The sequence below is a fragment of the Lontra canadensis genome, unplaced genomic scaffold (genome assembly GCF_010015895.1).
Source record: "Lontra canadensis isolate GAN:19392208 unplaced genomic scaffold, GSC_riverotter_1.0 scaffold121, whole genome shotgun sequence".
Classification (NCBI taxonomy): domain Eukaryota; kingdom Metazoa; phylum Chordata; class Mammalia; order Carnivora; family Mustelidae; genus Lontra; species Lontra canadensis.
In genome coordinates, this window is record NW_022631115.1 from 3436711 (window position 1) to 3463725 (window position 27015).

Sequence of the window (27015 nt, forward strand, 5' to 3'; positions counted from 1 at the left end):
TAGTTGGATTTTGTTCATCTTTTTCTTTGGTTAGTTTTCCTTTTTTTAAGAAACCAACAAATTTTCATATCACAATGCCAAGTATACAGGATAGACAGAATTTTAGCATCTCATTTATTTTAAAAATGACCATACCTGTTCACTTCCATTTATTATTAAATTTTAAATGCCTCTTTTCCTCCAATATATGGTTGACTAGTAAAGATGTACCATATGTGCAATTTGTCATCACTGAAACAAAACAGAAAATTTGAAAGGGTGAGAAATTACATAAATATTATAAAAGTTAATTCAATATCTTTAAAGGCCCTTTAGAAATCTACGTCTCTGCGTAGATAAATGAAACTTAACTTTATCTTGACCATTGGGTTAGGTATTTTGCCTATGTAGGGTGACTATCATACATCTCAGGTATATATTTCATGAAATTTTAACATAGCTCAGTTTATATATGCTTGGAAAGTGGAACTCTAAATTTGGTGATTATCAGTTCTAGTTGACATTATGGAAATGACTTAGAAAAATGTACCTGTGTGGAATAGCATTATGTTGTCAAGTGATAAGAATATCACTACATAAAGTGTTAGTTTTAAAATATTTATTTAACTTTCCTTTATCTATCATCAGCTAAAACCTGGAAGGTTTGCAGACCAAGTTAATAGGATATGGAAATTATTTTTGTTTTTTGCTGTGCTATTTATTGGGATTGCTTGAAGGATTTAAAGTTGCCACTAGAGATAGTAAAAAGTCCATGAAAGAGAAAAAAAAGCTAAGTGTGAATAAAATCCAATCATGAGAGTTGGTTTCATTTGAGATAAACATTTTTGCCTAGTAGGCCTGACTCACTCTTTCTTTCTTCTTTTCTTTCTTTCTTTCTTTTATTTATTTATTTGAGAGAGTGTGTGTGTGTGTGCTTGAGCAAGGGAGAGGGCACAGGAGAAACAGACTAGGGGAGTGCAATATGGGTCTTGATCTACTACCCATCAGGAGATCATGACATGAGCCCAAACCAAGAGTTTAACACTTAACCAACTAAGCTACACAGCCACTCCAACTCTGTTTCTGATGGTGGAGCTACATTAGTTTTGTGTAGGCTGGAAATGTTCTTTTCTATTTTTTTTTTCTATTTCCATTTATAATTTAAAGCCAGTAATGCAATGTAATTTATTTTTACTAAAGTGGCACAGTTTTAACCTAGGCAGTTTTTAATTAATTTAATTAATAAAATTCCTATCAAGAATTTTGCCAAATGAATTATATCCATTTAATATTTTCATTATTCCAATCCAACTGAAATTCCTACACCAAACTAAATAATTTTTTAAATCAAATGTGTATAGTTTGCATTCATAATATTGACCACAAAAGCAGTATTTTATTTTATTTTTATTTTTTAAAATTTTTATTTATTTATTTGACAGACAAAGATCACAAACAGGCAGAGAGGCAGGCAGAGAGAGAGAGGGGAAGCAGGCTCCTTGATGATCAGAGAACCCAATGCATGGCTTGATCGCAGGACCCTGAGATCATGACCTGAGCCGAAGGCAGAGGCCTTAACCCACTGAGCCACCCAGGTGCCCCAAAAGCAGTATTTTAATTGTGATTTGTGCCATATGTTAGGAATTCTAACAAAAAAGGCAATTCGTTTACAATTCTTATGACACACTAACCATAGATACTAAAATTAATATTTTTATTTAGAATATTCTGAAAAGATTTTTTTTAGTGTTTTGCAATTTGCTTTTCTTAATACTTACCTCTGACACTTGATTTTTTATTTTTAAATTATCTTTCAGGGCACCTGGGTGGCTCAGTCAGTTAAGTGCCTGCCTTTGGCTCAGGTCATGATCCCAGTATTCTGGGATCAAACCCCACTTCCTGCTCAGTGGGGAGTCTGCTTCTCCTTGCCTCTGTTCTTGTGCTCTTGCTTGTTCACTCTTGTTCTCTCTCTCTCTCCCTCCCTCTCAAATAAATAAAACCTTAAAATAATAAGCTATCTTTCATTCTGTTAATGTGTGTGCATATATATATACACATATATATATTTCATGTTATATATATATACTATATATGCAGAATGAACATTTAAGAAATCATTTTAGCTTAAATGCAGAATTAATATTTTAATATTCATCATTTATTTATTTTCTTATGTATTTATTTGTGTACCTATTGCTGGAGCAATTTGAGCCAGTAATACAATTATTCACATAAATATATAAACATATATCTTATCCTTATTTGCTTCAGTTAAGTAATCACTTCTAGCACACACTGGAGATTTTGCAGTGAGAATTATTGACTTAAAACCTGGAATATCTCAACTGGAGATAACAAAAGGAAGAGTGCCTGTTGGACAATTAAAGAGGCTTTAACCAATATAGTGAAGACTCCTACAGGTGCTCCTGAATTTCACTATACTAAGAACATATGTGATGTTATTTCAATTTTACCTTCTAAAAAATTATTTGTAAAAACCTAACTAAAGGGTAAAAAAATGTTTTTCTTTCTTTCTTTCCATCAGAAAACACCAAAACACTCCAACATGTGCTGTTACAGGTCAAAGCCAACTGGCCATGCTCTGTGCTCCTGACAAATCTCGGTTCATGGGCCTTTCCTGCCACTGTCACCATTGTGCATAGTGGAAACTCCTCAGTTTTCCCACGTGGTGGTCAGTGCTACAAAAGTTGGTGGGCAACATCACGGGCTTCTTTCATAGCATCTTTCTAATGCTTTATTTATTAACGTGCCATAGTGGCTATAGACTGTGGGCAGAATGATGTCCTTGAAGCTACCAATGTCCTTTAAGCCTTGATGTTGCCTGTTCATGTACAATGTTCTTATTCCCCAACACTATCCAGGCAGAAATTCCCCTATAACGGTGGTGAAATAAAAGTGAGCCTTTACCTTCTCTTATTTTCGCTACCTTATTATTGAGACAATATATCTTAGGGATATTAAAACTTCAGGGATAAAAGTTTGTGGCTTAGTCTAAGGTGGCTTAGAGATTGAGGTAGTCATATGTCAGTATGTCTAATTCTAGGTGTTTATAATTTGATATCTTCCCTTGAAGGACAGTATGATGTAGTGCATGTTAAGGAGAGTTTCCATCTCAAAATTTCCTAAAAATCTTAAGGAATAAGAGAAAAACATAAATAAAAATGAAAGATTATATTAGATCTAAATTTCTAAAAATATATTTAAGTTTTAACCCATTTTCCTTTCAAATTTTGTTTATTTCTTCTCTTACTATAGTTTTGCTTTTTTCACCTTAAGAAAATTTTTGGTTTGCACTATTAGGACTTTCTTACAAGATCTAAGACTCTCCTTTGAAAAGCCACATTTATTAATATTTTAAATCGTATCCAAAGTTACTAGACCCTCAATGTGGAATACAGCACCCAAAAAGAGCTTTGACATCAGTTATACTGAGATTTAATGTAGAAGTCAGATTTATCTCCAGAGACAAATTTATTTTTTAGATCCTAAAATCCCTTTTTTTTTTTTTCTTCATAACAACAGTGTTTTAAAAGATTTATTTATTTATTTATGAGACAGAACACACGGGCATTCACGTGTGCAGGAGTTGGGGGGAGGGGCAGAAGGAGCGAATCTTCAAGCAGACTCCCCACAGCGCACAGCCCTCCCCAGGGCTCCATCTCACGACCCATGAGATAAAGACCTGAGCCAAAACCAAGAATCAGTCACTTAACTGACTAAGCCCCCCAGGTGCCCCATAACAGGTGTGTTTTATAATGGAAAGGTAGAGATGAAAATTACCTATGCATCTATGTTAATTCTACAGGAGGGCAAAACAAAACAAAATAAACAAAACCAAAATCCCACAATGCAGAACCAAGGACCTGTGGGGACGTGACAGACTTGTGCTAATGCTCCACATGGCGAAGCAGGTGTCCTGACAAATAGAGCCGCCACACACAAGGCTGACTATCTTGTTCCATCTTCCCATCCTCTGGTTTAGCTAAACTTTGGTCTTCAGCTCCTAAAAAAGGAAGGGATTCTTTTTAACCCCTGGGGAACATGCATATCCCTGGATTCCTGCTAGTTTCTACTTTGTTCTCTCAGTGCAGTTAGCCAATCAAGTAGGAGCAAATGCGCAACTGAACCAAGGTATAATGAGGTGAAATTTGGAGGTACGATATTCACACCTCTGTCGTCATCAAATAGCATTTCATCCACAAGCGCCTACTTCAGAACACCTAAATAGAAATTATGGTCATACCTTCTGATCAGAAACTTAGTCATGAAGCACTGCTAGAGTTTTCTGCACTGTGCTCAGTCTTGCACTGTCTTCCAGAAAGCCTTGCTCATTCAAGCTATTTTTACCTTTGTGTTGCTTTTTAGAACACTTTTAGCATCTGCCATAACTCTGGATTTTTTTGACAATTCTTTAGGATTCTCCCTGGCTTTCACCATTATTCATTCTTCCTCAATTTAAACATCGCTCAGAATTCAGTGTGTGTGTTTTTCTTTTTTTTTCCTTATTAGTTTTTGTTTTTGTCACTCAGTAAAATGTCAAGCTCTTCTTATTTACATTTTTAAACTTCCAAAATATCATTCTCCAAAAACTGAACAAAAAGATGACTAAACTCTCCACTTATAATCACATAATTTTCTCTGTTCTCAGACTGAAACAGCTTCTTTTATAAAAAAAAAAAAAAGTTCAGAAATTACAGAAGTAAAAACAAGGAATCATTGAAATAGTAATTAGTGAAAGTTTATGCGCACTCACCAAAAAAGACAGTTTGCAGAGCAAGAGCACTCAAACCAAACCATGGAATGAGACTCAGGGTAGATTGCTATAAAAAAAAACTTACATTGTGGGAAGGCAGTGACTATTTATTCTTCACAGGGACTGGTTATAAAATTATAATTTTCTTAAATGATAAGGAACTGGTTGGTGGTTACCTCATAACAACCTTGGGAAGTAGTTCAAATTTTACTTATGATTTCTAGAGGCGTAAACAAGAAAGCCTTGCAAAATAAGCTAAATGAAGCTTTGTCTGACTAAAGTGTTTTTGTCTGCTCAGAGAATTTTCAAGGCTGGTTTCCATTTGTTTTTGATTTTCACACCTTGAAAGCTCTCAGATTTATCAGGCTGGCTGGCATATCTACTCGTTTGTCTTACAGGACATTCTGATCTTGGCCCTTGTCTAGTTTTCCAGAGTTCCTAAATTCCGATGGTCTTTCTGTCCTTTATTCCTGGCTCTTCAGCTCCTGCCCCTCATAACACATCTGCCTTCTGGCCTTCTAGTAGAATCTTTCTTTCAAGGGCTCATCCCTTTTGTCTGGACTATCCTGAAACTTAACTATTTCCAAAAATAACTTAAAGGTCTCCCACACCTGCATTCCCAATAACCACCAAAGCTTTGCAACATAAGACACAATGATCTTGTATTTTTGCTTCATTCTTATGAGAATCACCATATGGATAATCACCTTAAGGCAAGCCACTATCTTTTATTGATCTTCCACATCTTTGAAAATAGAATACCGTATATTTGCATATTATTACATCATACTTCTGGCCATTGTCAGTTAATAAATCACTTTTTAGAGAAAGGGTGTTTTGATTTTTTTTAAAGATTTTATTTATTCATTTGACAGACAGAGATCACAAGTAGGCAGAGAAGCAGGCAGAGAGAGAGGAGGAAGCAGGCTCCCCACTGAGCAGAGAGCCAGATGCTGGCTCCATCCCAGGATCCTGGGATCATGACCTGAGCTGAAGGCAGAGGCTTTAACCCACTGAGCCATCTAGGCTCCCCTGGTGTTTTGATTATTATTATTAGAAAAGGTTCTATAGAGTTATTTTCCAACAGACAATGCTATGTCATCCATGTCCATTAAGGGAATGTTTGTAATCAAAGGTGATTTTTACATGAAATCTTTAACTTTGCAGCAATCAAGAATGAAATTGTAATTATTATTAAAATGTTATCATTTATAAACAATAATTGCAAGTATTTATTAACTGTTCCTTAAGTGCCAGATGCTAAGCTAAGTACTTTATATTCAGTTTCATTTGGCCTTTAGTATCGAACAAAGAAGGTAACTATTGCTATTCCTCTTTGGCAATGTGGTTAGGTACTAAGAGGTTAAGTAATTTACCCATTGTTGTACCTGGCAGAGCTGGGTCTAAACCTCACATAAAGCAAATTACATAGTCCTTACTGTTAATAACTATGCTCTGTAGCTGTAGAAGCCAGACTAAATTATCTCTAAACTCTCTACTTGGGAAAATAAGTAATATTTCCTCTCTAAATTATTTACATTCTGGTTTATTCAAAATTAAACTAAATAGATCAATATTTCCAGGATCAAGCAAGCAGTTTAATATCAAGGACTTGGTATTATTTGCATCAAATTTACCAAATAAAAATATATGTCTTCATAGCAGCTATAGTAAATGTCTGCATTTTAGGGGCACTTGGGTGGCTCAGTTGGTTAAGCAACTGTCCTAGGCTCAGAAATGATCCCAGGGTCCTGGGATTGAGCCTCACATCAGCTCCTTGCTCAGAGGAGCTTCTCCCTCTGCTTGCAGCTCCCCCCACTTATAAACTCTCTCTCTGTCTCTGACAAATAAATAAAGTTTAAAAAAATAAATTTCTGCCTTTTAATTTATTAGTAGGTGATACAACACACCCTCATTTACATATACTTCTCCTCCCCCTGTTCTCTGTTCTTTTTACTTGAGTCTGATTCTTCTAATTCCACCAGAGACAATATGGATACATACCTTTACACCATAGAAATAGGAGGATATCAGGCAGATAGTAAATCTGAGGTTGAAGATTATGGATGAATCCCCAAGAGTCAGTTAAAACCACTGATCAATTTTCATTGTAAAGACTGTTTTTAATTAAATAGTTTATTGAGATGTAATTTACATATCATGCAACTTAACCACTGAAAGTATACAAGTTAGTGGTTTTTATTATATTCACAGATGTGTCCATTTTAGAACAATTTGTCTTCCCCATGTCCTTGAGCTATCATTCCCTTCTCTCCTTATCTCCCTAACTCAGCTCTAAGCAACTACTAGTATACTTTCACTCTCTCTAAATTTTCCTACTTTGAACTGTCATATGAAAGAAATTATATAGTATGTGGGAGAGACCAATAATTAGTGCCAAATTCAAACTAAGTGATATTAGGAGGTAGGCATGGCACTCAATTAGGTAAAGACATTTTCCCATGATATTTTCAGATTATATTCTTTTAGGTACTTTTCCCATATTTATTCATTAGGCTCTTGACCTTAATTATTGTGTTGTTAATATCTGCTTACAAATATCTTCCTAGCTCTAAATAGATATATAATGGTGGGATCTACTTCTCTATATCTCCCCCCAGAGCCCAGAATATGATTGATTGATTGATTAACTGGAATAATGAAAATATCAAATTAAAAATATTTATCTGGCAAGATTTCCAATGATCTAGAAACATCTTGGCTTTGATTTGGTGGAATTTCAGTTATACTGGCAAATTCTTTGTATGGAGTCTTACTTAAAATGCTTCAGATAAGAATTAATATTCTGGTTCCTATAAAGCTAGTTGTAAACTTAATTATGCATTGAATGGTATATATTTTAATAACTTCTGGGATGCACTGTAGAATGTTGCCTTGTTTTCCTTAGTCTTGATTTTACACTGGAACAACAGAGCTCAATTAATTCATTTATTCTCCAAACCTTGACCACAAGCCTGCACCCTGGCTGGCCTAATAGTACGGTGAGAAGAAGTGCCTGTAAAGGAAACTCTGTCTTGACCCCCTGCCCCTTATAATCCAGTGGGAAAGTAGATATTAATCAAATTGTGATGTAAATAAATGTAAATTATAGCCTGGATTCAGTGTTACAGAAATGAATTACTTCAAGTGAGGAGACACTGATGAATGGGATCCTTTAGCTAAAATTCTGAATTTGAGTGGGGGTTTACCAGGTTAAGAGTAAAAGAAAAGAACAAACAAACAAACATGTAGGCAGAGGGGATAGTGTATAACGATGTCCTTTGGTGTTCGAGTGATAAACGTCCAGGATGAAGACATAAGGCAGGTTGAGGCCTTAAGACAGAGGGCTGCTGAGGATCTGGGGTTTTATTCTAAGTGTAATAGGAAGCCTGTCACCTGTTTCAAACAGGATGAGTTGCATTGTTTGATTCTTGACTGGAAAACCTTACATTTCCCCATTTAGGTCCAGAGCTAAATCTTGCTAATTTTAATAGAGCTGGACTGCTCTCACAAATCATCCAATAAATTAAGGTACTATGATTTTAAGTTCCAATTTCATCTCCTGAGTTTTGTCTAAAAATTTGTTCTTTAACAATTGACTTAAGAATTCTTTCAGAACTCCTACTGTTTGATAAAAAAAAAAAAACAAATAAAAAAAACACTTTTGGACTCAAACCATTCAAATTTCAGGAGAAATTTTACATATAGAAGAAAAACTTGACAAAATATGGGTTAGTTTCAGTCTGTCATTTAAACATAGTTCTAACTCTCTGGTGTTGAGGGAGGAATGGGGTTACTGAGCTGGCCCTCAGAAATTGCTATTTCATTTTTTTTTTTTTTTCCCCTAGATAGATCTCAGTGAAAGGTTTCCCACTGTCCTACCATGGTACTTGGCATTAGAAATCTGAGCGCTAAGGAATTTTTGGATTCAGTAGTGCACGGAGAGAAAAATGTGAAAAGCAAAAACAGCTAAAGAAAAACACTCTGATGACAGCCACACAGACAAGAAAAAAATATGTGACATAAAAATATGTGACAAAAAAGGTGACATAAAAAATGTCACTTTCTGTCCCCAAATATCTGAACCACAAAATATCTGGTTGAGTTTATTTCTTCTTTTTATACCACCTAAAACTTCATTGGTGGATGATTAGTCTCTGTTAACTAGTTTTTTCTTCTAAGAAATGGAGACATATTCTTAAAATCCTTTCCAATTTCCAAGTATCTCTAGAAACTAACTGTAACCATGGGCATTTAATTTCATTGTACATTCTTAGCTCCTACTTAAAATCATTCTTCAGTATGTTTACAACAATAGCTCTTAGGCCTGGCAAAGCTTTTGACTTTATTTATTCATTTGTTCATTCATCAATAAACATTTCAAAGATAAAAAAGAAAGATATTATTCCATGCACTGGGTTAACATCTATGTATGAAACAAATTACCAGAAAAATTCAGTGCCCTCTTGGAACTTATATTCTGATTAGGGATGGGGGAAAAGGAATGAAAATGAATAATAAATATAATAAATGAATAAAGATAATAGTAGGTTGGAAACTGATAAGTATAACGGGAAAGAAAGAATAGAACAGAAAAAGGGGGTTGGGAACTTGGAACCCTAACTAGTAAATATTAAGGGTCTTAGAACAGATTAGTGTTAAGCTTATTTACCACTCTAATGTCATATAATTTTATTCATAAATCTTAATTGATAGACTAGGATAATAACTACCTTGTATTCAGTGTTTGTTTTGTGCTAAATAAGGACTCATTTCAATTATACTATCAGACACAAATCACTATCTTTTGATCAAATGAGACATCATCTTAAACAGGATTTGGGCTTGTTATGAATATACTGACCAAAAGGCAAAGCAGAATTAGGAGCCATGTCTCTTACACAGAGCTAGTCCTTGTGGGTAGGTGAGTATTTGGTTGGTAGGAAATAGTGAGTAAAGTGAGTTAGCACTGGGTTTGAATTTCAGTGTGAGGAAGACAGTTTTCAATATTTCACTTATTATGTTTCTTCTTTAATATTCTGGAAATAAATTAGGACTACTTGCCAAGAAAATGTTGACTACTACTACTTTTCTCAAAAACTATTGCCTGCCTTATATTTAAGTATATTGGCAATTCAGTACTAAAAACTGACATTCATGGAAAAAATAGGGTTCTAAAATAACTTTTGTTTTTAAATAAAAAAAAGGTTTAGGAAGTTTATGTGTTCTGAAGATAGAGAAACCCAGTAGATTTTAGATCATCTTTTCAACTGTCCTATGTTAAAAGTGCTATACTTCTTTAATACATGACATTTTATTTTCTATTATTAGTTTTTTTATAATTTTTTATGATTTTATTTATTTATTTGGGGGAGAGAGTGAGAGAGGGAGACAAAGCAAGAGCAATGGGGGGTTGGCAGAGGCAGAGAGACAAGCAGACTCCTTGCTGAGCAGGGATTTTTTTCCCCATAGGAGCTCCATCCCAGGATCCTGGGATCATGACTGAGGTGAAGGCAGATGCTTAACTGACTGAGGCACCCAGGCACCCCAACATTTTATTCTTTAGTGAATTTATTTTATTTTTCAACTGTTGGTTTCAATATTCTCAGCTCTGTAATATTTAAACAGAATTTTTATGCACTTATTTCAGGATTTATTTTGTTTCCTTCCATATAGGTTTCACTTACTTATTATTTTTTTTAATTTTCTCTTATCTCATCTGGTCAGTTAGATGAAGAATTATCACAGTGTTTTGCCAGTATATTTTATTCTGTTGTTTCATATGTGCTTTCACACATAGAGAAATCTAATATTAATTAAAGAAATGCAGATGATCCCTTTCCCAACATGCACATGCACACTCTGATTTTTTGTATCATTTTGGCAGGTAAAGGTCTCTCTAGTTACTTAACATCCCAAGGGGTCTGGGCTTGGTCACCAACATAGAGCAACTTAGCTAGTTAATGGAAATACATAATTATCTGGCATTTAAACAAAATAAGAAATTCTACAATGGAAAGCATGCTACGCATTGGAAAGAATGCCTATTTAAGGCATTTCCAATCTTTAATTGAAAAAGAAAAGCTTTCAAAGTCAACTGTTATTAATTGCTAGATGTCACAGTATATTCTAAATAGGTAGATAAGTTTTTTTGGGAGCACTATCTGCTGAGTAGAGAAATTCCACAAGATTATTTAGATTGTATCTGGTGTCCATTAACATATTATTCTTAGCATGTATAGTTTCTTAATTAAAGGCAGAATTTTTACTTTTGCAATTAAAAAGCACAACATATGATTTTTTTCTTTGCAGGGGGGAGCTGAACATAATATTCCAGTTGTCATTTCAAAAATCTCCAAGGAGCAAAGAGGTAAAGTGTTTAGAGATTTACATAGTACCTGTTCCTTTGTAAGCCATCCTTACTGAAGAATAGGTCATATTAAAGAACCATAAGTTAACATGTGACTGACTAGCTCCAGGTTCCCCATGACCAGAGAGTAAGTGGCCAAGTCTGATTCCTAACTCTATCACTTTATTACTCCAAGGAAGGATTTCTCTCACAGGAAAGCAAGGATGAAAGACAAAAGAACATGCGACTGTATGAAAAATTAGGGTCTGCACAGCTTTTCAATTATTTCATTATACAAACATAGAGACACATTTAATGATAAAAAGTCCCATCAAATAAGGCAATTCCTCATACACATATTTTTTCAGTTCTCATATGCAGTTTAACTTAGCCTGTCATGAAATTTCATTTAGAAAAACACCAAACATGTAAAACAATTTTTTCAATGACTGAAATCAGTAAAATAATCTAATGTTCAAAAGGAAACTTAGAGCTGATCTCATAGCTGATGGATTGAATGTCTAGATAAAAAATTTTTCACAGATACCCTAATATTATAAGTACATGAGAAAATTTTGTCATCCATCCAGAAGAGTGACCAGTTTTAGGCAACTGTAAGATCTGAAATGATGGGAATAAATGGAAATAGGTATTCCAATGTGTGGGCAGAATCATACAATTGCTTTTGCACTCCTATTACTTGTGGATCTTTTAAGATACTATCTGTATAAAACATTTAATATTTTCCTTGTATTAATTTTGATTTTACTTAATTATAAAACTCTTTCATCTGTATGAAGAAAATAGTTTGTGCATAATCATTACCCTTCTTCCTTTCCAGCGGAACTTTCAGGGCTGCTCTTTATTGGAGATGCAATTCTACAGGTATATATTTTACCCTTATTTTCTATGTGCAACCAAAACATAAATTCAATTCACAGTATGCCAAATGAAACTATAATTTTTTTCACTGCAGATAAATGGAATTAATGTGAGAAAATGCAGACATGAAGAAGTGGTGAGTTTTCTTTACTTTTTCCTAATATCATAATATTCCCCATGTGCAAATAAGGATCTATGGCACTGCTAAACACTGTTCAATTTATTCATTAGGTAGATGTGACATTGGTCCAGTGTGTTAATCAGATTTTCAAATGATCTCTTAATTAGTGTATGTGTATGTGTTTCATATTAGAAGTAGGTCTGTGGTACTACCCAGGATGAAATGTAATTCAAAGAAATACCTTGACCATTGCTTGTTATGTGTTTTTGCAGTTTTCCTATTAATCCCTGCCAGCCAATGTCCACTTAGTATATATATCTCTAAGTGAAATATGTCTCTGACTCTGCAAATGTTTAGAAGCTTTTAAACAATAGTATTTATGTCTGTAAAATCTTACACAGTAACAGAGTCAACTGGAAGAGCATATAATGGCTGTGTGTGTGACAGAGAGAGAAAAAAGAAAGAGACAAAATTTAGAGTTTAATCTCAAAGCATACTGAATTAGCCCTAGGCAGAATGGTCATCAATCTTTGTGTGTGTGTGTTGTTGTGTTCTGTGGTATGTATGTATGTATGTATGTATGTATGGATATTGGTAATTATGCATATCTGAAGCCTCAGCCTCAGATACTTTATTTCAGTCAGTTTAGGTAGGCCCAGGAATCCGAATTTTAATAGTCGGCCCATGTGGTTCTAGTGTAGGTGGCCTGTCAACCACACTTTGGGAGAAGCTGGAAGGTTGAAAGGCTTCTGTCGGTAATGGTGAGAAGACATGAAACATGATACAAAAAGAATAGGACAGTGTTAGGCATTTGGGAAACATTCGTCATGGTTGATTAAGTAAGATTCATAGAGCCTTCACTGAATTTCTATAGCAGCTTGCAATGGAAGAGATAGAGGAGAAATTATATTCAAAAGTTTATGCTCAAGGGTCGTGTTTGGATACGTTGTTCCTCTGTTAAAAGCTATTTAGAGAAAACCATTCTGATGTGTTTGTGTATTTCAAACCTCAAGGAGGCACCACAAGTGTTTCTGAGAAACCACAGTCCCACAAGCAGTGATGCACGGGAGGGTTTTCAGTTGTGCATGCTTGGAATAATTCATCTAGTTTGTATTCATCACTTGTCTTTTGTCTTCTCCAAAATCTTACTGGGGCCATGGTATCGCCACTCTGTGCTGAACATCACATGTAAAATATGCGTTTCAAGTCTTGAATTTACTACAGATACGTTCAGAAAAAGCAGAGTTTTAGAACAAGTTAGAGACAAATGAGAAAACAGCAAAGAGCGCTCTGTTCTGCCGATACAGATGCAAATGTTAAATATAGCCATGTAAGCAAAGATATTTTAACTTTAGTCTTCTCTCAAAAATACAAATTGATTTTAAACTCATTATACAGGAAGCAAAACCAAGTGCATTCTCTTTTAAAACCACATGCTGTTAGATGGGGTCCTGTTTGCAATTTGCCCTTCCGAGGCAGGCAGCATGCTTACACAAACTGTGCTAGCTTTGATTAGACAGATTAGTGTGGCGTGAAAGATTAGAATGTGCTAATAACGCCACTTCCTAATGCTGTTCATTCTGTTTCAAAGAAAAGGAATTTAAGATTGTATTGCAAATTATGTGCGGCTCTTCACAATACACTTATTTTTTTGAGAAGCTTAACCTTAACTTAATATAGGCACTAATATTCTGAAGTTCCACTCTTTCCTTTTCCAACAGTAATTATATGCCTTTGTCCTCACTGCTAATTACGTAAGCAAGTAGACTGACTTATACCTCAGTGGGGCTGAGATATTAATTAAATGTTTAAGAATGGACTTAAATGGGCAGAAAAAGGCACAACAAGCTCAAAGGATGTAGATGGTTTTAAAATAGCATGCTGATATACCACATTCTGTATTCCAAATCAGTGATTCACACAGAGTTCCAAACTCAGAAACAAATTGAGTAGGTGTGACAGTATGTTGTGGGTGCATATAATTTTCCTTGTATTCATCTGCATTACTCATTGATGTTGCTAGAAATTTTGTATTTGTTCCCTGATTAGCTTCAGTCTTAGGATGCCTTCAACAATATAGATGTAACTTCTGTGTTGGTGTTACAAGATTTAATCTTTGTGATAGGTGAATCCCACAGTGTCTGTTATGGGTACCCAGTAAGACTATTAAGGAATTATTTAGCCAAATGCCTAGAATTAGATCACTGAAGCATTTGTGTCTGTGTGTTTCCACGTTACTAACATGGACATAAAATACATCAGTTCTGGGTTTGCATCCACACCATGCAAAGCAAGAAGATTGCTGAAGAAGAGAAGCTTCTGAAGTTTCCTCATTAGGAAAGACCAGCACAAGTGTTAAGGGTTGTTTGGTGTGTGACATGGTGGGAAGGTAGCAGGGTACTCAGTTTAGAGGGCTTTCACACTCACAAACGACTATCTACAAGTCCTAGCTGGGCCACTTATTAACATTGTAACTTCAGGAAAATGAACTTGCTTGTTCTGTCCCTCTCTTATTCATCTGTAAAAACAATCTAATAATTACCTTTATAAAGACTGAATGGGAGTAATGTATATGAAACTCCTGACACAGATCTGGCAATTAAGAACACTTAGGTATTATTTTATGCCATCGAATAATATTGCTTCACATGTTGGCACTCTTCTCCCTATTCACTCCCAGTGGTTACTACTGTGTCAGTGCTGGGCAGTCTTGTTGAATCCATGCTGTCCCTTTGGAGCTTCCCATACAGAGAGAGTCCTAATGCATGCTGGTCTGCATTCCAAGCTCCTTCCACCACACCCAGTCAGAAATTGAAGTGGGCACCCACGTCTGGAGGGCAGAGTTGTTTGTAAATGAGGGTTTCTTGTTCATCATAGCAGATGTCTTTTTATTTTTTTATATGAATGTGTTTTGTAGTCCATGAGTTATACTCCCAAGATACAAAAAACCCTAATGTACCTTTTTTTTCCAAGAAAATGCAGATCTGTTGTCACTGTTGATGTTAAGATTGATTCTATTTTTATTTAAAGATTTTATTTATTTATTTGACAGAGATCACAAGCAGGCAGAGAGGCAGGCAGAGAAAGAGGAGGAAGCAGGTTCCCTGCCGAGCAGAGAGACCGATACGGGGCTCGATTCCAGGACCCTGGGATCATGACCAGAGCCGAAGGCAGAGGCCTTAACCCACTGAGCCACCCAGGCGCCCTGATCCTATATTTTTTTTTTACCTGACCATTGAACCTTAGACACATTAAATTGATTGCTATCTCTCTACCTTTGATCTTCTATCACCTATCTATATTTTATTAACAGGTAAATTGATCACATATCAAAATCTGAGTACCATCTATATGAGACATACTGAGATAGAGTTCTTTGTGTGACAAGAAAGAATATACAAATAATTTTGTCTCTAACTTTATTGCTATGTGGACATCATTTCTGTAGAGTTTAATAATTAAAAGAGTTGTACAAAAAATTATTAGGAAAGGGCATGTTGACTTATGGTCTTCAAAATACAACAGTGGTGATCTATATATGCTCAGTCAAAATAAAAGGAAATAAGCTCTAGCTATAGCAGGAAAAAAATGCATCTTGATTCTACAATCAAGATGGTTAGAAATGAAAATCTATAAGTATAGTTGAAATTTCCATTTAATAAGACTTTCAAAATAGGATAACTCATTATTAGGCAAAGCAGAGGTTTCCTTCTAAAATACTTCTGGTTTCATGTTTGAGATTTATGTATTCTAAAAAAGATGCCTTTTATTTCTATGGTTTTGTTGATAGAAAACATTAGATAATTAGAAATGCAAATAACTTTCTACTTCTGAATTTTTATTTTTAAACCAAACTCTAAAAAACTGTAATTCTTATAAGAACAGAATGAGTATCTCAAAGTATGTAAGTTAAAATGATATATGTATGCAATAAAAACAAATTTCGAGAAAACTAATATTAAGTGTTGTTTAATAGCATTTTAATCATTATGATATGCTTAACTTAATTCAAAATTTCCATTGGAATAAAAAGAATATATTATTTTCTTAACTTAGATTAATCAGAAAATAACTTTAAAAGGCTTATATCCTATCATCTGAAAATATAGCATTAATTTATTGAAACAGTTTAGGTTACCAAGGAACATATTTAGGATGTGATTTGGGAACACACATCATTTTACATCTTGGCAAAAAAGATTAAAATATCACAGAGTTACAAATTATGTTTTACTTAACTGATAATAATTCTTAATTTGTTCTCAGCTTGGAAAAAGGTTTTGAGGTCTTACTGCTTAATACTTTGCTTAAGAATTCTAACCATAGTAGACTCCTTTTCTTTAAATTAACTACCACCAAGGAAAGCCATATATGAAATAATTATACTTTTAATACTTTCTACTGATTTTAGAAATGTTCAATGCAAAGACAGAAATGTGCAAAATATTGTTTATGCTATGTCTGATTTTGGAAAGAAATAAAATATCCAGAACTTGCCTTACCTACAACTTAGCTTTTTATTAACACTGTTAGGAGTTCCCTCTCTGCTAAACCCATACATAGGTCTGTCTCATTAGGTATGAATATAGATAGCATAGGCCACCCTTTAATTAAATGCATGGTCTTCACTCTTGGCTACTGATTCTCATCAATTCCTTTATTTGCTGTCTAACATAGTTCAATGATCCAACTTTGCAGCTCCCTTAATAATGAGACAAAGCCAAGCCTGATAAACCAATTACTTAGTGGGGTCCCAGACAATTTTTATCTAGAGGAATGGACACAGAAAATATATAGCAGTAGGCACAAGGAGACCATGTCATACTCGGGGGACAAAGTGACTTGAGGTAGAAATGAACACGTTGATATTCCTTCCTCACCTCTTGCAAAGACTCTTAGCAGTCACTCTCACTCTCCAGGTTAGAATGACAAGGGTAGATGTGTGTTATAGAGATTATACAAGTTCACAAAACTGAAATTTTATTTTCAAAATGATTAAACTGAAAGGCAAGGAGGAGAAAATGTGTGGGATGGAAGTTTGAAGATCTAAATTAAAAATTGTGTTACAGGGGTGCCTTGGTGGCTCAATCGGTAAGGCATCTGCCTTTGTCTCAGGTCATGATGCCAGGATCCTGGGATCAAAACCCATGTTGGGCTCCCTGCTTAGCGGGGAGCCTGCTTCTCCCTCTCCTTCTACCCTCTTCCCCACCCTACTCCTGCTTGCTCTCTTTCTTGCTCAAATAAACAAAATCTTCTAAAAAATTGTGTTATAGGCACTTTTCTCATCTTTGTTGTTTGAAAGGTAGAGTTTGAGTGGTGGACTATTTGAAATATATCAGTCTTAATATCTTTTTCAGCTAAAATGTTCAATTATTTTATTTTAAAAGAACACATACTTTGTTAAAATTGTAAAACTAACTATACAACACAAACAGTGAACTCTGTTGGATCTAACTATGGGCCTTAGCCAATAATAATGTACTGATAAGGCCTTATCAACTGTAACAAATTAATACACTGGTGCAGGATCTTAATAATAAAGGATACTCTGTGAAAGAAGATGGGAAGGAACTTTCTGCATAATTCTGTAAACTTTAAAGCATTGTAAAAAGTAAAGTCCATGAAAATTGAATAAAAGGGGAAAAAACAAACCACCCTCCCCTGTTCTCTTTCCTGAGTAAGGAACTATATGCCAAAATCATGGCATTTATGTCAGGTGTATAGAAAAGTCATGTAAATTGAGAAGTGATACTGAGAGCTGTCGTAATTACTCAGATTAGTTTTTCTTCTTTTGGCCACCCACAACTCCTAGGGATTCAGTCTGTGTCCCGGGAGAGAGTTCATTAGGGGGGAAAAAAACTGAAGAAAAATATTTTGGGGAGAATGCCTTTAAAATATCAGAGTGCAAGGAATGATGACTTGCTGCCTCTAAGAAAATATCTCAGAACACTGACTACCACTATGTGATGAAGGAAGTGGTACCCGGTAGAGCAGCCACAGTGTCCAGCCGAAGCAGTAAAGTCTTGTCAGCATCTAACATAACTAAGAGAATTTAACAGAGGTGACCAGAGAAGAAGAGAGAAAGAAAGAGCACTGGACAAATGGAAAGACTAATTGGTAAGCACAAGGATACACTCAGAATAATCAGGAGATAGATGATTTTTTACAGAGGTTGAGATTGTACAATTTAATGGAAGGTAAAAAAATAAATGAGATAAGGGTTATGCATTCATCTATCACTCTCAAAGTGGGTCATTCTTAGCAAGAGGCTTCTAGAGTTCTATGTTCTGAAGTCGTTCTGAGACATCTCAGGATGCTATAAGCTACTACCGAAATAATTGGGGCAGTACACATGATTCTCTGGATCAGAGATCTGGGCATCAGAAAGGGAAAACCCAAGATCTAGGTAAAGATCCAAATACCTATGATCACCTGGATAAGGAGTGGCTCTTTGGCTAACTTTAAGGCAGAAAGATATCCTATTATGCATGTGTTTACTTTTAAGAAGGTCTGGAAGCCCTAAAACAGCTGCTATGGAATTGTGCCGTAGAAACTACCATGCCCTTTACCTAATAGTTCCAATGTTGTATATATAAACAAACTCCTAGACAAATCTGCTTTGGTCTGAATGGCTGTATCTCCCCAGATTTCAAATATTGAAATTCTAATGCCAGTGTGATAGCACTGGGAGGTAATTAGGTCATGATTGTAGAGCCCTCGTGAATGTGATTCGTGACATTATCAAAGAGGCCCTACAGAGCTAGCTACCCACCTCATGTGAAATATAAGTAGTCTACATGCCTGGAAAGAGCCCTCACCTGACCATGTTGGCACACTGATATTAGTCTTCCAGCCTCCAGACTGGAAGAAATAAGTTTCTTGTGTTTGGAAGCTACCCAGTCTGTGCTATTTTGTTATAGCAGCTGGTACAGACACCTTCCTCCATGGTGTGTGTGCAATCTTCAGCAAGTTAATGCAGAGATTTGGAGGTAAAGGAGATGTTTTTATTGTTTCCCCCTCCTGAAACTCTGTTTTATCATAATAAACAGAGTCATAGGTAAATTTTTGAAAATGGAAAGCAGATTTTCCTGTAGTGGTACTGTCCTAGATTGGAGAAAGCTGAAGCAAAGCCGATGTCTAGCAAGCATTCACATTAGAAAGCTCAGATAGGAATCAGAGTGAACAGGGACATTCTAGCCAAGAATAGGAGTTGAATATTTGGGTCCAGGCCCAGAAGAGGGCATAGGGGAGGTTCTGTACTACAATAAAGTGAGATAGATATTCTGAACAGCAGGTTTTTTTGCTTTTTCCCTCCTTTAACTCTCAGAACACTGGCATCTAGGCACTTTTTTGTTTTTGTTTTTGTTTTGTTTTGTTTGCCACTAAGAGGGAAGGCTATATTTATAGTGAAATTGATCTAAAAGAAATAACCCACAAATAATACATTTGGACTCTTCCACTGCAGGCTGAGTTTCTATCAGTAACTCCACAATAGAGCCCAGTAGTGGATAAACCACGTGTCCTCTACCCAAAGCTGTCAATTTGCTTTTCAGTGTCTAACTCTTAAATATTGACTGATATTAAAGGATAACAAATATTTGAAGAAAATTGTCCACATCAAGACAACAGCTAAGGCAGAGAAAAAAAATTGAAGGAAACAGATAATGCAACAGTTAAGAAAAAAGAAATGGGAGGACTCAACACTATAATGTTTTCAGATATCTAGCAGAGACTTATTATACACATTTTTAAAAAAGCCATCATTACATATAAAAGGAACATGTGGAGGACAAAAGAAGATATTAAAACTTTGATAACAATATTGAAAAAAACTTTAGAGTATGGAAGAATTATAAAATAAAGTGGAGAAACTGGTCAAAAAGGAATAAAATAACAAATAAGTAGGCAGTAAGATAGAAAAGAATATTAGAGATATTCCATTCAAGAATTCTATCATCAGAACAACAGAATTTTCAAAAAGAAAATACATGGAATAAAGAGATTGGCCACTATCTAAGGAATGTCACAAGAAAAGTATCTAGATTTGATGTATATGCTTTCAAATATAAACAAAATGCCAAGCAAAAAAGAGAAAGAAAAAAGATAAAGAAAGCACATCTGCATATCTGTGCTTCCTATGAAGTAGCAAAATACTATAATTTTAGTTTGTATTTCCCTAATGACTAAGAATATTGAACATCTTTCTATGTGCTTATGATATTCCTTTATATTCTTGATTAATTGGGTTACTTGACTTACCTATTTCAAAGAGTTTGTTTATTTTATACATTCTGGCTGCAAGTCAAATATATAATTTGCAAATATTCCCAATCCTGGCTTGGCTCTTCAGTTCTTAATTGTATCTTTTGAGCTTAAAGTTTTTGATTTTCATTAAGTTCAGTTTATGGATATTTTAACTTTATCACTTGATCACAGCTTTTGCTGTCTTATCTAATAATTCTAAGGATGCAAAGATTTATTTATTGCTTTGTTTTCTTCTGAGAGCTTTATGGTCTTAAATGTTACACTTAAGTCTATTATCAATTTTAGTTAGTTTTTGTATATGGTGTGAGATAAAATAATGTGGGTATTCAACTATACCAGCATCATTTGCTTTGGCACTTTTGTTACAGTGAATCATGCTAAATTTAAGAGTTTATTTCTAAATATTTAATTACGTTCCATTAATCTGTGTATGCTTATGCTAATATCACACTATTGATTACTGTAACTTTGCAGTAAGTTTTGTTATTGAAAAATTTAAGCCTCCAAACTTTATTATTTTCATATTTTGTTCTTATTTTTATTTTTTATATTTGATTTTTTAAAAACTTTTATGTTAGAACAGTTTTAAATTGACAGAAAATTGTAAAGATAGTATTGAATGTTGTGATATACTCTATACCCAGTTTCCCTATTATTAATATCTTGGATTATTATACATTTCTAATGATTAATAAAACCAATGTTGATACATTGTTATTAATAAAAGTCTGAATAACATTCTATTCAGATTTCCTTCGCTTTTACCTAATAACTGTTTTTTCTGCTCCTAGATCCCAACCCGAACACACATTGCATTTAGTAGTATGTCTACTTAGACAACCCCTTGGCTCTAATATTTTCCAGGTTTCCTTTTTTTTTTTTTTTAATAACTCTAGCAGTTTTGAGGAATTCTGGTGGAATATTTTGTTGAATGTACCTCAATTTTTTTTTCTGATTTATTCCTTGTGATTAGACTGGTTTATGTGTTGGGTAGGAAAACCATAGAGGCAAATTTCATTTTTGTCATATCATATAAAGTGTACATACCATCCACATGACTTTATTAGCACTAATATTAACTTTGATTACTTGGTTAAGATAGAGTTTGCCAAGTTTCTCCACTGTAAAGTAGCTTTTTTGCTTTCTTTCCATATTGTGTTCTTTGGAAGGAGTATACTATAGAAAGCCCACACTTAAACAATGCAGTGTAAGTTTCACCTCCAGAACTGTGGGTTATCTACTTATATTTTTTGAAATTTTGCTACATAGAAGATTTGTCTATGCACCATAATTTGTTTATTCAATCATATTGATAGATCAGTATAGACTTGTTATTTTATAGTTTGGATTAGAAGCTAATGCTTATTTATTTGTTTGTTTGTTTGTTTTTGCTCAGGTGGTTCTAGCATTGGCCCTTGGGAGCTCTTTCAGTTGGTTTCAGTGTGGCTTTGAAATACTCCCTCAGAATTTTTTTTTTAAAGCATTTCTCCTTTTTTGGTACTAAATTATGTTTCAGAATCATCTTGTAGATTTCCTGCCAATCCAAGAATCAACCATTTCTCCTAGAGGTCCCTCTTCCCTTTATTAGAGAGTGTATTAGATACAAAAATCTGAGTCCTGGGTGTGCTCATTGCTGCTGGAGTAGAAGAAACTTTGAGATACTCTCAGGTGATGAAACAAGGAAATATATGTGTGTGTGTACAGACTGGTTCATAGGTGCAAGTGCATTCATACATATTTCTCTATATAGCCATATGTATCTTTATTAAGCGGAATGTGAGTTTATATGGCTGCCTCCAACTTAATCCATTATCATATGGATAATTCTAGTCTCCTCTCTTGCTTATCTGTAACCTCTCACTTCAACAGGTGGCTACATCATCTGCCATACATTTGGCTAAGTTTTCAAATCCAGTATGTATGTGCAGGAATATAAGAATTGTTAACCCATTCCCATTGCCCAGTGGGAAAAACTTCATTAAGTGGAGTAGAGTTTGTGTACAGTTTTTGTTTATTTGTTTGTTTGTTTGTTTTGGCCTACAGTCTTAACAGATTTTATTCATTTCCAAAGTTAGAGAACTCAGTACCACCCCCCTACCCCTGAAGTGAGGTTGTCACAAACATTCATCATACAATGAGACACTCTTGTCACATTCTACACTACATCATAATATCCCCCAGTCTCCTAAAGACTTTTACACATTAAGGTTCTCTTACTTCTTGGCTATAAATTCTATGGGTTTTGACAAGTGCAGGGTATCATGTGTCACCATTACAATACCATATAGAATAGTTTCACTTTCCCATAAAATCCTCTTCATGTATTCCTTTTTTACTCTTACCCATGCCAGGATTATGGAAATGACCATTTCACTGTATATATAGTTTTGTCTTTACCAGAAAGCTATGTAATTGTAATCCTAGAGAATATATCCTTTTCAGATTGTTTTGTTTCATTTAGCAATGTGCATTTATGAATAATCCATGTCATTTCATGGCTTGATAGTTCATTCCTTTTTGAGTACTGAATAATATCCCATTCTTCATACAGTGGAATAGTAAAAAAACTGCACTACAGTTTGCTTATCTATCCACATACTGAAGAACATCACCCTTACTTCCAGTTCTTAGTGATTATGAATAAAACTGTTATAAATATTTGCATGCAGGTTCTTGTGTGGACATAAATTTTCAAATTGGCAAAAATCTAGGACTAGGATTGCTGATTACGTAGTAAGACAATACTTAGTTCGTAAGAAACTGCCAAACTGTCTTTCAAAAAGGTTGTGCCATTTTGTACATCCATCAGTAATGAAGAAGAGTTACCATTGTTTGATATTCTCACCAGCTCTTGGTATTGTCAGGTTTTTGGTTATAAACCATGTTAACAGCTGTGTAGTAGTATCTAATTGTTATTTTAATTTATAGCTCCTTAATGACAAATGGACACTTTTTTCATAGACTTATTTACCTTATTTTTATTTTCTTTGGTGATATACCTGTTTGTACAGTTTGCCCACTTTTTAATTGAGGTGGGAGTTTTATTGTTGAGAGTTAAGTTCTTGGTATATATTGGAGATAGCTATGTGTACATGTTGGATACATAATCAAATTTTTTAAAATATATGTTTTAAAAATAGTTTTCCCTGCTTGTGGTTGAATTTCCTTTTAGTTTTCTAAAAAGTATATTTTTCAGAAGTTTATCATTTTAATAAAGTCCAATGCATCAATTTTTTTCTCTCATGAATTGTGCTTTTGGTGTTGCATTTGAAAACTCATCAACAAACCTAAGATCATTGGGTAATGCCCTTTACTTTCTTCTAAATATTTTATAATATTGAATTTTACATTTAGTTTATGATATTTTTGAATTAATCTTTGTGAAAAGGATATGTTTCTTCTAAGTTATTATTGCTACTATTTTTGCATATGGATTTTAATTGTTCCAGCACATTTGCCAAAAAACTATGAATTTCCATTGTATTGCCTTTACTCCTTTGTTGATCAGTTGACTGTACTTGTGTGAAGCTATTTCTGTTTTTGTTGTTGTTGTTGTTGTTCTCTTCTGTTAATCAATATTTATGTTCTTTTGCCAATAGCATGCTGCCTTGATTATTGCAGCTTAATGGTTTAAGTCTTGAAGTCAGGAAGAGCATGCCCACCAACTTTCGTTTTCCTCCTCAGTATTTTCTTGGCTCTTTGAAGTCTTGTTTTTCCATATAAACTTTAGAATTACCTTAATTTGTTTAAAGTTATTTAAATTCCAGTGAATTAACATATAGTGTAATATTAGTTTCAGGTGTATAATATAGTGATTCAGCAATTCCATACAACCCTCCGTGTGCGTCACAAGTTCACTCTTTATTCCCCATTATCTATTAACTCATCTTCATACACCCCCTCCCCTCAGCTAACTATCAGTTTGTTCTCTATAGCTAAGAGTCTATTTCTTGGTTTGCCTCTCTGTCTCTCTCTTTTTTTTTTTTCATTTTGCTCATTTGTTTTATTTCTTAAATTCTATATGTGAGTGAAATCTTAAGGTTATTTGTCTTTCTCTGATTGAATTATTTTCTTTAATGTAATACTCCCCAGATCCATCCATGTTACTGCAAATGGCAAAATTTCATTATATTCAAGGCTGAGTTATATTCGTGTGTGTGTGTGTGTGTGTGTGTGTGTGTGTATACCACATCTTCCTTATCCATTCATCAGTTGATGGGCACTTGAGCTGTCTATAATTTAGCTATTGTAGGTAATACTTCAATAAACACCAGGCACATGTATCCTGTGAGGTAATATTTTTGTATTTAGTGGGTACTTGGTAGTATAATAGCTAGATCATAGGGTAGTTCTATTTTTAACTTTTCGAGAACCTAGCATTGAGTTCAGAAAACTTGCACAGTATGATTTCAATCTTTTTGTATTTGTTGAGGCTTATTTTGTGATCTAATATGTGATTTACTTTGGAAAATATTCCATGCACACTTGAAAAGAATGTTTATTCTGCTATTAGAATGGAATGTTCTGAATATACCTATCGAGTACGGATATCTACAAAATAGCTTTTAGGATTTTGATAGTGGTTATATTAAATTGATCAGTTCAGGAAAATCAACGTCTAAACAATATTGACTCTCATAACCCATGAGTGTGAATTATCTAGTCTTTATTCTATCTTTAGGATTTTGTAGTTTTGCACATCTAAATCCCACATATATATTGTTAGATTTAACAAAGGTTTGACAAAGAAATTAACTTTTGTATATTAAATGTCTATTTTGTTCTGTTGTTTTATTTCTCTATCTGTTTCAGGAATTGGTGGTTGTTGTTACTGTTGATTTTGGTTGAGATTTTCTATGCAGATAATATCTGTGAATAAAGGTGACTTTATTTCCTTCCTTCAATCTATGTAATTTTTATTTCTTCTTGGTTATTGTCATAAGGTACTAGACTGGGCTTTCAGCTTGATTTGAATAGACATTGTAGAGCAGATATATCCTAGCCTTGTCTCAGTGGGAAGGGTTCCAACTACTTATCATTAAATACGAAGTTAGTTGTGGGGTTTTTGTAGATACTCTTTATCAAGTTGTGGAAGTTCCCTTGTATTCCCGCCTTGCTGAAAGTTTTAATCATAGATATATGTTGGGTTCTTTCAAATACTTTTTCTGTATCAATTGATAGGACCATAGTATTTTAGTTCATTAGCCTTTTGATGTGGTGCATGATGCTGATTGATACTGATTGTATTAAAGATGTTTAATCATCCTTGCTTACCTGCAATAGACCCAATTTGGTGTGGTATATCATTCATTGTAGAATGTTTGGATTGTTGTGCTAATAATTTTGGTGGGGGTCATCGTGTTAATGAGATATATTGGTCATCATTTTCTTTTTCTATAATGTTTCTTTAAAATCATTTTTAAAGAACATTTTTTAAATTAACATATAATGTACTATTTGTTCAAAGGTTACAGGTCTGTGATTCCTCAGTCTTACACAATTCACAGCACTCACCATAGCACATACCCTCCCCAATGCCCTTCATCATTTTTGATATTAAGATAATGCTAACAGCAAAGAATGACTTAGGAAATGTATCTCGTGCCCTATATTCTAGACAACATTATGGAGAATGGTTATCATTTCTTCATTAAATATGATAGAACTCAACAGGGAAGCTGGGTTGGGTACTTTTTTATCTTTATTTGGGTCATATTATTAGTATTGGTTCGATTTCTTTAATAGATAGAGGCCATTTCAGAATACCTATTTTTCCTTGTGTGAGTTTTAGTAGTTTTGTCTTTTAAAGAATTGATCCATATCTTCCAAGTTATCAAATTGTGGGCAGAGTTGTTCAGAGTATTCCATTATTGACCTTTTGTTTTAATGTCCATGGGATCAGTAGAGATGACCCTTCTTTCTTCTCTGATATTGGTGATCTGTATTTTCTCTCTTTATTTGTTCATTAGTCTGGTTAGAGGTTTATCATTTTTATTAATCATTGTTCAGATTTATTTAATCATTGTCTATGTTTCAAAGAACATGCATTTTGTTTCATTGATTTTTCTCTGTTGCCTTTTTTTTTTCCATTTCATTGGTTTCCTCTGTAATTTTTATTGTTTGCTTCTGTTGTTCTACTTTTTGTAGGTTCTTATAGTGGAAGCTTATAGCACTGGTTTTAATCTCCTTTATTAATATATGTGTTTAATGGTATAAATTTCTATCTAAGCATTCCTTTCACTGCATTTCACAAATTTTGAAAGATTGTATTTTATTTTTCTTGAGCTCAGAATATTTTTAAATTTCTCTTCAGACATTTTCTCTGACTGTGTGTTATACAGAAGGTTACTGTTTTATCTTCAAATATTTGGGGCATTTCCCAGCTTTCTTTCTCTTAGTGATTTCCATTTTAAAGCCCTTGTTGTGGGGCACCTGGGTGCTCAGGTGGTTAAGCATCTGCCTTAGGCTCAGGTCATGATCCCAGCGTCCTGGGAACAAGCCCCACATTGGTGGTCCCTGCTCAGTGGGAAGGCTGTTTCTTCCTCTTTCTCTGCCTATTGTTCCCCCTGCTTGTGTACTCTCTCTCTCTGTCAAATAATAAATTAAAAAATAAAATAAAATAGTGTCCTTGTTGCTTGGGGATAT

General features: G+C 34.3%; 1 protein-coding gene across 4 annotated transcripts in view; it reads left to right on the forward strand.

Moving 5' to 3' along the window:
- Positions 1 to 27015, forward strand: part of SNTG1 (syntrophin gamma 1) — an 890620-nt gene that overhangs the window by 593560 nt on the left and 270045 nt on the right. For all 4 annotated transcript variants that reach the window (XM_032841184.1, XM_032841181.1, XM_032841185.1 and 1 more), the window contains 3 exons: positions 11066 to 11123; positions 11944 to 11987; positions 12079 to 12120. In XM_032841184.1, the coding sequence (XP_032697075.1) occupies positions 11066 to 11123; positions 11944 to 11987; positions 12079 to 12120 (144 nt within the window). The remainder of the gene's footprint in view (positions 1 to 11065; positions 11124 to 11943; positions 11988 to 12078; positions 12121 to 27015) is intronic.